This window comes from Bos javanicus, chromosome 19, assembly GCF_032452875.1.
Source record: "Bos javanicus breed banteng chromosome 19, ARS-OSU_banteng_1.0, whole genome shotgun sequence".
Taxonomy (NCBI): Eukaryota; Metazoa; Chordata; class Mammalia; order Artiodactyla; family Bovidae; genus Bos; species Bos javanicus.
In genome coordinates, this window is record NC_083886.1 from 45,062,262 (window position 1) to 45,076,056 (window position 13,795).

Sequence of the window (13,795 nt, forward strand, 5' to 3'; positions counted from 1 at the left end):
GCACTCCAGGAAGCGGCAGGGTCGAGCAGGAAGGACTGCAGGCCCCAGAACTCAGTGATCAGGAACTAGGGCAAGCCTGAGTCTGGGATCAGGTAGGAGGGGTATGGGATACGGCACCACTCCAGCTGCCACGTCTGGGAGCTCAGCTCACACGCAGGTGGCTTTTGCAGGTTCTCCACCCTCCCCAGCTGCCCAAGTCCTGCCTGCTTCAAGGAAAACGGGTTCCTGTGACTTCTTTGAGTCTTCTGCTCTACTTCCTCGTGCAAAGGTGGTCTGGTCTGTACTTATAGGTACAGCAAGAAATGTGTGTGTCTGAGAGACAAAGACAGAGAGACCTATTAGTATTTCCCTCTGTCCCTCTGTCTGTCTGACTCTCAGACTATTAATACAAGCCCCATGTCTGGCTGCACCCCTAGAACATAGCACTCCCACAGCACAACGCTGCCCTCCCAACTGAGCCTGTTGTCTGTTCCGTTTCTGATCGGCGCCAGGCTCGTAGACCCCATGTAGGTAGAATATAACTTTCCATAAATAACCCTTAACCCGACCTACAATTTAGCCTTTGGGTTTTTTTTCCCCTCGTGGTAATGGGATTATAGCCTGGGTCATCCCTCCTAAATCTTCAGGTCCCAGAAGCAGACCCTAGGTGTTAAATCGGGATTAGGGGGTTGGTTTGAATTCTCTGTTCCCCCACACTGCCTCGCACATGACAAGGACTCAGTACACATTAAGGAATTGAGTCTCCTCTGCCCGTGAACCTTCAGCCTCAGTGTCTTGGCTGGGGCCGTGCCTTCTGCCTAGAATGTCCATGCTCCCTTCTTTACCTGCTGCTGCTGCTAAGTCGCTTCAGTCGTGTCCAACTCTGTGCAACCCCATAGACGGCAGCCCACCAGGCTCCCCTGTCCCTGGGATTCTCCAGGCAAGAACACTGGAGTGGGTTGCCATTGCCTTCTCCAATGCATGAAAGTGAAAAGTGAAAGTGAAGTCGCTCAGTCGTGTCCGACTCTTCTCGACCACATGGACTGCAGCTCACCAGGGTCCTCCGTCCATAGGATTTTCCAGGCAAGAGTACTGGAGTGGGGTGCCATTGCCTTCTCTCCCTTCTCTACCTGGTGAACTGCTAACCCACCTCTCTGAAACCCTCCCTAAGCTTGATCCCTTTCCCACCCACCACAGAGCAAATTCCTGCCATCCTTGGTCCCTGTAACATTTTGTACAGAACAGTGTGACCTGATTATTTGCCCACGTGCCCACCAGGCTCTGAGCAGCTTGAGTGGGTGTCAGGGTAAGGATCTGAGCCCACGGCTGGCTATGAGCAAACCATTTAACCCCTTGGTGCCTCTGTGTCCTCATATTCAAACACCAACCTGGCTCCAGAGCCCATTGCCCACCCAACTGTGCCACATCACCTCTGGGGGCTGAACGATGTATCCATCTCCCACCTGAGCCCGTGTTCTGGGCCCTGGGACTCTCCTCACTATGCATGGATTCTCTGCAGGGTCTCATTGAGGTCTCCTTGGGGCCTGGAGGCAGCAGCATCCACTGACACCTATCAAAGGCTTGCGGATGATGATAATGGGTTTAGGAGGGCTTATTGGGAGTTAAAGGGTAAAATTACAGGGAAGATCTTGGGGTGGTGTTACCCCAAGATGGGCTGGATTCAATCCTTTGCAAAGGGTCATCTTATGGCAAAGGGAGAGTATTTCTTGAGCCTCTGTTAGTGCCTAGCACTATGAAGTGAGACAAGAGTTTTGAAAAAAGCCCAAGTCATGGTCCTTGCTTGTGAAGAGTTTACATTTTCATCACAGAGGCATTAGATTTACATTTGGGAAAAAGCTTGACTGAGCTCCTGTGAGCTCGTCCTGACACTTGACTTTGTGTCTATTCTGGTACTAAACATGGCTTGGCTGGGTGGGACAGGTGACCCATGAAGGAATGCTAAATGGAAGACATAGATTCAGAAGTCAAAGGAGTAACAGGGACAAAGGGGCCAGACATCTGGGGAGAGGGGATCAGCGGGAGTTGGGATATTTCTGGAAGGTTCAGGGAAGAGGTGACAAGGAACATGAACCCCAAAGAAAGAGCAAGAGTTGTTGGGGGTGGTAAACGAGGGCAGTAAACTACAGGTTGGGACAGTCTGGGGCCACTTGGGAGTCATTAAGGGAGTTTGGGAGAGTGGGGGATGAGGATCAAGCAGTCTTCCATGTCAGACTGAGAAGCCTGAACTTGATCCTGGATAGGAGGAGCTATTGGAGGATTTAAAATATTTGTATTTATTTGGCTGCACTAGGTCTTAGTTGCGGCACGTGGGATCTTTGATCTTCATTGTGTCACTCGGGATCTTCCGTTATGGAATGCGAACTCTAAGTTGTAGCATGTGGGATCTAGTTCCCTGACCAGGCATTGAACCCAGTCACCTTGCACTGGGAGCAGAAGTCTTAACCACTGGACCACCGGGAAAGTCCCGAGGAGTTTTTGAACAGAGGTATGACATGAGGAGAAAAGTGTTTTTGGAAGACAGTGTGGGGGCCAGGCTGTGCAGAAGGGAGACTAGGCTGAGGTTAATACAATGGTCGAGGTGAAGAGATGAAGTCTAGGTTTGGAAAGGAAGGGATGAACATGACCTTTCAAAGGAAGGATGTAATTGCCACAAGGGCCACCATAACACTGTCAAAGGTGCCTCCCAGGTTTGAGCTCTAGTGACCAAGAGAAGAATGTTAACGTTGACAGAAATGACCACATGTGGTTGACAAAACAAGACCACATCCTCTCCGCAACAATTGGTTGTCTTTATTAACAATGCTTCTGGATTCTGAAAGAACAGACTGGTATTTCATAAAGCAATATTAACGTTGTCATTCTCTACAAGAAAAATTTTTGCATAAATAACTTAAGTGAGAAAATAAATATGTAACTTAACTCTTTAGAAAAAAAACAAAAACTGCTACTTTCATTCTTGTGGACAAATTCCACTTGAAAAGATTGCAAAAACAACCAGCTGGGCAGGCTTTCACATGGCATGTGCTTCCGTTTAAAAAAAAAAAATTTTTTTTAAGCAATTAAAAACTGCATAGAAAGTAAGTGGCGCCTGGAAATGATTTTCCAAAAGATTTTTGGATGGCAGCTATTAAGCTTTGCGGTTTCTCAGCATATATACAGCACTTGTAAGTTTTTCCCCAATAATATTATTTTAATGTAAGCTATGCCATCACACGTAACAGCAGTAAGAAGCTCTTTTCCAAACAGAAATGTGTCCTTGAGTGGTAGGCAGGACGAGGGTCTTGAAAGGGACCCTCTGGTCTTTGAACCGGTGGTGGCTGCTCCCTTGGGCCCACAAGCCCAGTGTGCTGTGACCTTGGGCTTCTCTACAGAAGGTGACCTTAAAATTTGGCCATGATGGGTGCGGGTTGGGGGCGGGGGTGCGTGGTGCTCATTGAGTACAGAGAGTAATCTCTGTGCCTCCTGCCACCCTTGGGACCTTCCTCTCTATTGCAAAGGATGGTGCTGTTTCTGTGTCCTTTTTTGATGGAAAGTGGAGGTAGCGAAACATCTGGGATCCCAGGCTGGGACACACCACAGCTTCTCCCACGAGTCTGTCAGCCATAAATAGACTCTTTTCCTTTTTTCATCTTTGGCTGTCAGATCAGAGGATTACAACTCCGAATTCTGGAAGCGACCCCATCAATGATTCAATCCAAACTCTCTCTCCTCTGCCCATTCAAAGGGCACCCGAGTCCATGGAATCATGTGACAGCAGATCGCTCCAGATGCTTATCCCACCCCCACTTCCATTTTACAAAGAGGAATTCGAAGTCCAGGAAGACAAGAGCGTAATATCCGAGATCACCTGGCACCCTGGGGGCAGGGGCAGGACTAGAAACCCCATCTAGGGACCCAGTCTTGTGTTCTGGGCACAACAAGGCACTCAAGGCTTTTTTGCCTGGCAGAGAGGTGGGGGAGGGGGAATCCTATCGAACTCTCTTAAGCAGTTCCTGGGCTTCCCTCCACTGCTCCCTTAAAACTCCAGGGCAATGAAATGCTTCCTTTTCTGCCTCCTCTCAAGTGGGACCATCAAAAGTAGGCGGCCCCGGCGGGGCGGGGCTGCATGGCTCAGTGTCTGTGACTCTCAGCGCCCTCCCCTGCCCCCGGGACCCCCTCGGCGCAGGCAGGAGGTGGGATGGTTGCTGACCCCGGGATCCACAAGGCCTGCAGCCAGGAAGGTCTCAGCACCCCGCCCCGGCCCCGGGTTGCAGTTATTAAAAATGAAACCCAACCGATCAAACCGCGTGCAGGGGGCGGAAACCTGGGGCGCCTGGGTTGGGGGCCGCCCGCGAGGCGGCGGGCCAGCTCTAATAGGCGTTCTCCAGCTCGGCCCGGCTGGCTTTGGTGCCCCGGGCGCGGGGCCGCAGCTTCCGGCCCGTTTGCGGCCGCGCGGCCTCGGGCCCGAAGTCCTTGAGCTCGGACTGGTTGTGGAAGCGAGTGAGGCGCTTGCACTTGCACGAGGCCACCAGGCGCACCTTGCGCGCGCGCGGCGCCGCGCCGCCAGGACACAACAGCTGCACCCGCTGCGCGCGGTAGCGGTCGGGGATGCAGCGGAAGTCGGGCCCGCTTGGGCGCCACCACTTGCCGCGGCCGATGGCGTTGGGCAGCAGGCGCGCCGGGCCGCACTGGCCCGAGCACACCAGCTCGGTGACCGGCTTGGCGCTGCGGCACGGCCCATCGGTCACATAGCGGGTGAAGTGCAGCTCCCGGCAGCTGTACTCGGAGGCGTCTGCGGAGAGAAGCGCGCGTGAGGGCGGCCACCCGGCCCGGCTCCCCCCAAACCACCCCTGCCCGCCATTTCCAAACCTGCCTCTCCCCAGACGCTTTTGCCCCTGGAGGTCTATTATGGGAAGGGCCCAGATATTCTGGAGCTGGTGGAAAAATCACTGGTCCACCCTCTCGCCCTAAAACTTTGGAGCCAAGTGACTGCTTCAGTTCGAATATCAGTTCCATGACTGTGTGACCTTGGACAAGTTGCTTAACCTCTGTGTGCTTCCTATCTGTAAAATGGGTTGTCTTGAAGATTCAGTGAGCCAATCCTTTACATATATAATTCAGGGGACGCTGCCTGGAACATAGTAAGAGCTGGAAGTGTTGGTGCTATTACAGTTATTATTCCTCTCCAAGGAGGCCCTCTTCACCAGACTTAAGTCACATCTGTCCCACAGGGCCCCTGGCCTCAGCAGGGTAGTTATTAGCCACACCTTCTGAATGGCTCTGACTTCTCCCAAATTCCTTTTCTAGCAGGTTGGGAGGGGTGACAGGGTGCAGAGGGGATGGAGAAAGGAGTAGGGGTTAATTGATGGTAATAAATCAGAGCAGCTACTGAGGAGGAGAGTGATGGAAGGAAAGGTGGAGAGGAGACTGAAGCCCTTAGACTTGAAAGGAGCCGATGGCAGCACCTCCAACCCCCTCATTATCACTGAGGCCCAGAGAAGGAAAAGCTCTTTCCGGAAAGGCAGAGCTGGTCTCCTGACTGCGCCTCTGAGGCCCCTGCACCTCCAGGCTCTCGCAAAGTGGAAGTTGTGTGCCTGGGCACCGTGGGATGTTGGGCGGAGGGGTGAGGGGGGCCAAAGGGCTGCCTTTTACTACTTTTACTACTGTTTCTTCCCTGTCAGGGGGCTGAGATCTGACTGAAAACCTAAAGCTTCAGTTGCCACAAACATTTATTAAGTACCTGGTGTGTACCAGGCACTGCGCTGGGCACATCTCTTCTTCTGTGCTGTTCTGTGGACACCCAATGGCGGCATAGACCTGCTCCCTGGGCGGGGGAAGACTGGGCTCTAAGGTCTGGCTTGATGCCTGAAGACACCTTGATCATGTCTCCTACTATGGACTTAGACTGGTAGGAGCTTTTTTAAACAGCTGGTCCTCATGTGAGCACCTGTCCATCTCCAAGGGTCTCATAGGGACAGTTTCAGTGTGACACAAAGGGATGAAAAATAGTCCTATGACCAAAACCAGAGAGGAGACAGAGAAGGCCAGCCCCCCACACCCCTACCTTGGAGAACAAGCGCGGCAGCGGGGGATGTGGGGGTTGCCTTCCTCCCCTGGCTGGCCTTTTGGTTTCTGGTCTGCTTTGGCACCCTTGCCCCTGCTCCTAGGCCCGCAGGGGTGGTGTGTGGGGGCGGCCTGTTTGCCCAGGGAAGGAGGCTTGGGGCTTTCCCAGAATAGTACCCCTAGGTCAGGTGCTTCCTCTGCACAGGGAGCACGTGGCTTCCTCTGCGCCTGTGGCTTTCATGGGAACCCAGAGAGGTGGACATCTTAGGTTCCTTAAAGCCCATCTCTTGAGTTTACTTGATCTTCCCTGGGCAGGAGCGGGGGAGAGGCATGGCTCCTCTGGGATACCCTCTGCAGAGCCCCCATTCCCGGCTGGTTGGGAGGTGGGGAAGGATGGGATCCCAGGGCCGGGCCGTGGACTCCTCTCCCACCTGGACTGTGGCCAGAGGGCCTTCCTCTGAAGCATCATTCCGGCCCCCGCCCCCAGCCATTCCTGCCAGCTGCAGAGCCAGCTGCACACGCTGCCCTGCAGGCTTCTCTGTGCAGACCCAGCAAGGGACCCAGGTGGGGTCTCTGGCCTTCCACTAGGGTCAGGCTCCCTCCCAGGAAGGAGGCAAGGCTGGGTCTAGGGTGGGGACTCAGGACAGAGCGTGCCACCTGTGTCCACGCCCGGCCTCAAGGATGCTGCTTCCCCTCCAGGGCCCCCACCCAGGTAGCTGCATCGCCCATTCCTTCAAGGGGTAGATCATGGGTGGTGGGGCTGAAGGGGTGCCTCTCTGGTGTCCCTTTTTCACTGCTTTGCCAGGATGTGCTGTGACTTTTGGCCTCTGACATCCCCCACGCAGTCCCCTGCCAGGGCTGTCTTGTAATTGGATCAAACTGGCTTCAAATCTCAGCTGGCTTAACAAGCCACTTCATCTCTGAAGCCTCCTTGGTAGGAGGACCTTGGGAGTTCCCTGGGGTACGCTCCGGGCATAGTCCATGTAGAGTCTGCATCTAGCGGGTGCTCACAGACGCGAAGCTCCATTGCCTTATCCCCTCCTCAGTGGTGTCAGCAGTTGGACCCTACTCCTCTCTTCGCAGGAGGGGATTCTTTGAAATCTCCTTTCTGAGCCCCTGAGCCTGTCCCAGTGCTGCACTCACCACCGCGGCCTCCTTCCTGCTCTGGGCTTTCACTCCCAGGACCCTGTCAGCCCCACACCCTCGCACTTGAGTTCCAAGGATACAGCTGACATGCCATCTTTCCCTGGCCTCCTGGCAAAGTTGTCCGTCCACTGGTGCTGTTAACAGTCCCAAAGAGAACCTTCCCAGGACCCTTATGCTAAAAATACTCTCCTGCGTCACATACCTTTGGTCTCAAAGGGGTGGTGGGGAGGTCTCCCTCCGTTCTCCGCCCGGTTCATGGTCTTGTTGTTCAGCTCTGGCAGAGGCTCGGGGTACTCGCCCAGCTCGGGGATGATTTCTGTGGCATCATTCTTGAAGGCCTGCCACCCCTGGCCCTCCACCACGCGGAAGGCTGCATGCACCAGCAGGCAGATGAGACACAGGGCAAGAGAGAGCTGCATAGTGCCAGCTGGAGGAGGGCACTCGGCCTTCCTAGTAGCACAGGCTCCGGTCCCCAGCCTGGACACGTTTGCCTTTTTAAAGCCCCCTCTGCCTCATGCCAGCCAATGAGGACAGGCTGGGGCAGGGCTGGTCCCATGCTTCCCTCAGCCCAGGAGGAGGGAACGGGGTGTGCTCCAGGCAAGCCCTCCCCAAAGACTCCTCCTTGAGCTCAGAAATCTCCCAAATTGCTGCTGGTGCTCCCAGGTGACCAACGGTGAGGGGGGCGTGTGAGGCAAGCCTGCTTTCAGCGCCTCCCACATGCAGGCGGCTGCGGTTTTCGGATATCAAAATGAGCTCCAGCTCCTCATCTCTACCTCCCTGGGCCCCTCGGGCTTTCTCAAAACAAACTCGGCACTAGCTTAATGAAGCAAACTACAGCTCTGAATCCTCTGCAGGTCTTAGCCCTGCTGATCCCATCTCTCAGGCCAAGTTCATTTGTCACCCCGCCAAAATGAAATAGCCCCTAGCAGTGTCTATTTGGCCCCCACGGACCCAGGCAGAGGCAGAAGGCAGCTTTTTAAGAACTCTCATTGGTCTACATATGGCTCAGCATCAATTATCCTGACCAAGAAGGCCCCTCTTGTCATCCCTCTGGAAGGCAAGAGGGAAATCTGGAGGGTCACAGCAGGGGCTTCTACTTCCGAGGGGGCAGGGATTCTGGTTTCCAGGCCAGGGTGAGAGGTCAACAGGCTCTGGTGATGGAGACAAGGAGGAAACCTCGGCTCAGGCTCCTTGGGGATCTTGTGCTTGGTGACAGGCACTTCTTGGCAGGCTGATGTGCCAAAGGCAGTTATTTCCCGGGCCAGGCTGTGGGTAGAAGCGGAGAGCACAAAATCCCTTTTCTTAGCAAAAGTGGAAGCCAGCATTTTTAGTGCTGACATTTTTTTTTTCTTGTTTCCCAGACCATTACATTTTTCAAAACCAGCTTTGAGTCCTGTGTGGAAAACCTTATTGGTGCAGAGCATGGGATGGATGCATTCAGTGAAGCAGTGTCAAGTCCAGCTAGCCACAGAGAACTCAGAAGGAATTGCTACCTTTCCCTGGTGGCTCAGATAGTAAAGAATCTGCCCGCAATGTGGGAGACCTGGGTTTGATCCCTGGGTTGGGAAGATCCCTTGGAGGAAGGTATGGCAACCCATTTCAGTATTCTTGGTCTCCCCTGGTGGCTCAGACAATAAAGAATCTGCCTGCAATGCTGGAGACCTGGGTTTGATCCCTGGGTTGGGAAGATCCCCTGGAAGAAGGTATGGCAACCCACTCCAGTATTCTTGCCTGGAGAGTCCCATGGACAGAGGAGCCTGGCAGGCTACAGTCCATAAGGTTGCAAAGAGTTGGACATGACTGAGCGACTGAGCGCACACACACACCCTGGAAAAGAAAGAGGGCCTGGGGAGGGGGAGGAAGATTCACACCTGAGGTGCAGGAAAAGAAAGGAGCACCCGCGGAAGCATTCATGGCAGACGGATTGTTTGAGGAGGCACACTGGCTCCAGGCTTCGAAGGAGGCTGGGAAGTGGACTGTGGTATTTGGTATTTTCACTGGGCAATGAATCAGCACACCCCACCTGCAGAGCCTCTGCCACCTGCCTCAACTTGTAAGTCACTGTCCATCTGCGGCCGTCTGTCCCTCCTTTCCATCGTCCATCACTTGACACATAAATGCAGCTGCTCTGACAGTTTTACAAGCCAGACAGAAGCCCCTGCAGGAAGGGCCCCCTCTGATACCTGCTTCCTAAGTCAGTTTCCTTCAGGGTAGACGAAAACAGCTGTGGCCATTGTTGCGGGTGATCTATCTCTCCCAACAGAGCTGGCCGTGTTGTGAGAAGGGGGCCCTCCGAACCCTCTCCCCTTGTCTGTGACCTTCCAGCCTCCTTTTCCCTGACTCTGGAATGTGGACCGTTAACCCTATTGTGGCCAGACTTCTTGCTCTGGAGTTCTGAGAGGGCAGTTCTGATGTCTGGATTCCTTGAACTGGAGGGACTTGATGCTGGAGCCCCACCTGCTGTTGGGATCTGAAGCTCATTCCTAGGAAATGGAGACCGAGGGGACCATCCTTGTAACACTTCTGCCATCTGCTGGAGACGGAAGGAGGAGCCAGCGATCAGAGAATGGCGAGGCTCAGGATTTCATCATTTGAAACAGAAGTAATGTTTTAGAGAGAGTGAGAGGGAGAGAAAAGGAGAAGGAAGAGAAGAAGGATCCAGTGGACTTGAACCTGTAAATTAGCTCCATTCTTTTGAATTACTTTCTGCCAAGGTACAGCCATGCTTTTCACAGAATGGCTCAGCGAGAACCTGCTGTGATGCCATCTGCTTTTTCACTGAACACTGATTCAGTTTTATATTTATTCAGTCCACAGACCTGTCATCGTTCAGAGCTAGACAGTACTCCCCAGAGTTAAACCCTCAGGGTTTTAGCTGACTTCTGTCGTTGGTAATTTAGGTTATTTCTGATGTTCTTCTATCCTCAGCAGGGATGCTATAACATCCTTGGACAAAGTCATTTTTTGAGTTAAACTTTTTATTTTGGAGTCATGGTAAATTCACATGCACTTGTAAGAATATAGAGAAAATTTCCTGTTCCCTCTGCCCATTTTCTCTTGATGATAACATCTTGCAAAAGCCAGGATACTGACATTGATACAGTTTACCAGTCTTATTCAGATTTCCCCAGTTTTACTTGTATGTGTGTGTGTGTGTGTGTGTTAGTTCTATGCAACTTTATCATGTATTGGTTCAAGTAACAACCATCATGGTCAAGACAAAGAACAACTCTGACTGCAAAGATGCCTCTCATTGCTCTTTTATAATCATGCCCTTCTCCTTCACTTCTAACCCTATGGCACTACGAATCTATTCCCCATTTCTACAATTTTGTCATTTCAGGTATATAAATAGAATCAGTCAGGATGTAACCTTTTAGGACTGGATTTTTTCACTGAGCCTCATTCCCTGGAGATTCATCTGAGCTGTTGCATGTATCAACAATCTGGTCCTCTTTATTGCTGAGTAGTCCATCCTAAAGGAAATCAGTCCTGAATATTCATTGGAAGGACTGATGCTGATGCTGAAACTCCAATACTTTGGACACCTAATGAGAAGAACTGACTCACTGGAAAAGACCCTGATGCTGGGAAAGACTGAAGGCAGGAGGAGAAGGGGACAACAGAGGATAAGATGGTTGGATGGCATCACTGATTTGATGGACATGAGTTTGAGCAAGCTCTGGGAGTCAGTGATGGACAGGGAAGCCTGGTGTGCTGTAGTCCATGGGGTTGCAGAGTCAGACATGACTGAGCAACTGAACTGACTGAATCCATCAAGTATTTTTTTACCTGTAGGGTTATTTCTGAAGTGAATGCTGGGTCTGAGAGAGTAAACAGTCCCCAGTCTCAATGCTATGCTATGCTAAGTCACTTCAGTCGTGTCCGACTCTGTGCGACCCCATAGACGGCAGCCCACCAGGCTTCCCCATCCCTGGGATTCTCCAGGCAAGAACACTATAGTGACATACAAATGGGCATGTGTCTAGTTTGCTAGCGCTGCTGAAACAAATTACCAGAGACTGAGTGGCTTAAACAACAGAAATTTATTGTCTCATAGTTTCTGGAGGCCAAAGTCTGAGATCAAAGCATTAGCAAGGTTGGTTCCTTCCAAGGGCTTCAAAGAAGAGTCTGTTCTGTGCCTACCCCCTCATTGGCAGTCTTTGACATTTCTTGGTTTTGCAGAAGCTTTGCCCCAATCTCTGTCTTCATCTTCACATGCTATTCTCCCCGTGTGTGTGCGTATGTCTTAATTCCCCCTTTTTATAAGGGCATCAGTCATGTTGGATTATCACCCACCCTGATGACCTCATCTCAACTAATTATATCTGCAACAACCCTACTTCCAAATACGGTCACATTCTGAGGTCTTTGGATTCAACATATGAATTTTGGATTCATAGTCAATCAACAATTCAATACATAACAGCATGTTTTTCCACAAGGCTGCCAACCCTGAGTGTGGGCTGTTAAATTTTTTTTAATTGAATTTATTTATTTGGCCACATCACGCAGCATGTGGGATCTTAGTTCCCCCTCCAGGGATTGAACCTGTGCCCCTTCAGTGGAAGGGCAGAGTCTTAACCATCAGACCGTCAAGGAAGTCCCTTAAATTGAATTTAATAATTTAAATTCAATTATTAGTAGTTGAATTTCTAGCAAGGCTGTTTTTCTACACGATGATTTAGTGGTTTTTGTTTCTATCAAGCTGCCTATTCTTAAGTTCACTTGTCAAACATTTAATGAAGCAAGACCTCAGGCACAATGAACTGATACATACTCCCCACCCAGGAGCTCCAGTATCAGGGAAGGAATAAATTCTTCATCCACATAACCCCAATACCAAGTAGAAAGTGATTGGTGACACTAAGGAAAGGGCCAGATACATTCTTTTAAAAGGAAAAAGTGTTTGGGACCTTTAGAGAAAAGAACAACCTCTTCTTGCTGGGGTGGATCTGGGAAGATGTGGCATTTGGACCAGACTTTGCAGGACAGGCCACATTTGGAAAGTAAGTTATGCTCCTCTGACTCCTCAGGCTTGTAGAATGCTTAATCCGAAAGTGTTGGCAAACACAGTAGTTTCAGTCTCTACTTGGTTCCCAAGCCCCCTGTCTCTAATTCATGGAAACTGAGGACTCCTAGTGACTGCGTTTTTATTTATATTTTTAAAAATCTTTTTTCCTTATCTGTGTTTCTCTAGTCTTTTAAAAAATATTTATTTTGATATATTTGGTTGATCTGGGTCTTAGTTGTGGCACGTGGGACCTTTGATCTCTGTTCCTGGTCGTGGGCTCTTTAATTGCAGCACTCAAACTCTAAGTTGCGGCATGTGGGATCTAGTTCCTCGACCAGGGATCAAACCTGGGCCTGCTGCATTGGGAGCGTGGAGTCTTAGACATTGAGAAGTCCCTTGGCTGCATTTTTAAACAGATTTGCTGCCACAGATCAGTGGTAAAAATGGAGGATCTGGATTTGGAGGGCAATCTCTGTTTATAGACAGTGTCTGCCCTGAGGGAAGTCCAAATCACCCCGTCTTTATTCACAGTTGAGAAATCATTCTCTGCAGAGGGCAGGGTCTCAGGACAGGTGGAAATCTACTTGGTTCAGCAGCTCCTGAGGGATGGCACTAAAGAGCCTGTGTCATTCACCCTCCTGCTTAGAACAGGCCAGTGGCTCCCCAGCCCCAACACGACTAAACCTCCACTTCCTTCTGCCTAGCAGACCAGGCTGTTTAAGGTGGGGCCCTGAGTCATCCCCAGAACCTAACTGCCACCCTTTGCCTGCAGGAAGGCCCTTCTCTGTAAATCCTTGTTTCAAATGATAAATAAGGGACTTTCCTAATGGTCCAGAGGTTAAGAATCTGAGTGCCAGTGCAGGGGACTCAGTCCAATCCCTGGTCTGGGAAAATCCCATGGAATTAAGCCCGTGTGCCACAACTACTGAACCCATGTGCCACAGCTACTGAAGCCTGTGCGCCTAGAGCCCGTACACAAGAGAAGCCACTGCAATGAGAAACCCGCACACTGCAACTACAGAGTAGCTCCCACTCGCTGCAACTAGAGAAAGACCATGCGCAGCAATGAAGACCCAGCACAGCCAAAAAAAAAGAAAGAAAGGTAAAGACGGAGCGGGGGACCATCATAATAGGTATAGGGACCACTGCAATGGGGTTGGGTAGTGGGGAAGACAGATTGGACTCAACTCTGAATATAACAAGGAAAGTGGGAATTTATAGCCAAACAGCAGGGTAGGGGGGTCAGTGAATGGAAAATTACCAAGAGGACACATCGGGGGTGAGGGAGGATTCTGGCGAAAGGAACCTAATGAGATTCTTGCTGAAGGCAGGCCGGGGTGGTCAGACATCACCTGGGGATGCTGGGGGGTGAGACACCTGATCAGGTATTGAAGGTGACCAGATATGGAGGATGGGGAATTCAGGCTAAACTGAGTTGGCAGGATTCTTGCTAAAATGAAATAATACAGAGATGACCGTAAAAGTCTAAAAGACAAGGAAGGCCTAGCTGAAGAAGAGTTCATCGGGGCCTGACTAATAAAGTTGACCAAAGAAGACTGTCACCCTTTGCGTTCAGAAACGTCTATCCCCTCA

The 13,795-nt window shown here is 51.1% G+C and overlaps 1 protein-coding gene across 1 annotated transcript; it reads right to left on the reverse strand.

Annotated features, from left to right (window-relative positions):
- Window positions 1-2,770: 2,770 nt before the first annotated feature.
- On the reverse strand, window positions 2,771-8,429 carry SOST (sclerostin). The gene is made up of 2 exons (XM_061391984.1): window positions 7,391-8,429; window positions 2,771-4,771 (listed from the first exon to the last, which is right to left on the reverse strand). The coding sequence occupies exons 1-2, from the start codon at window positions 7,605-7,607 to the stop codon at window positions 4,350-4,352; spliced, it is 639 nt and encodes a 212-aa protein (XP_061247968.1). The 5' UTR covers window positions 7,608-8,429; the 3' UTR covers window positions 2,771-4,349.
- Window positions 8,430-13,795: the final 5,366 nt, after the last annotated feature.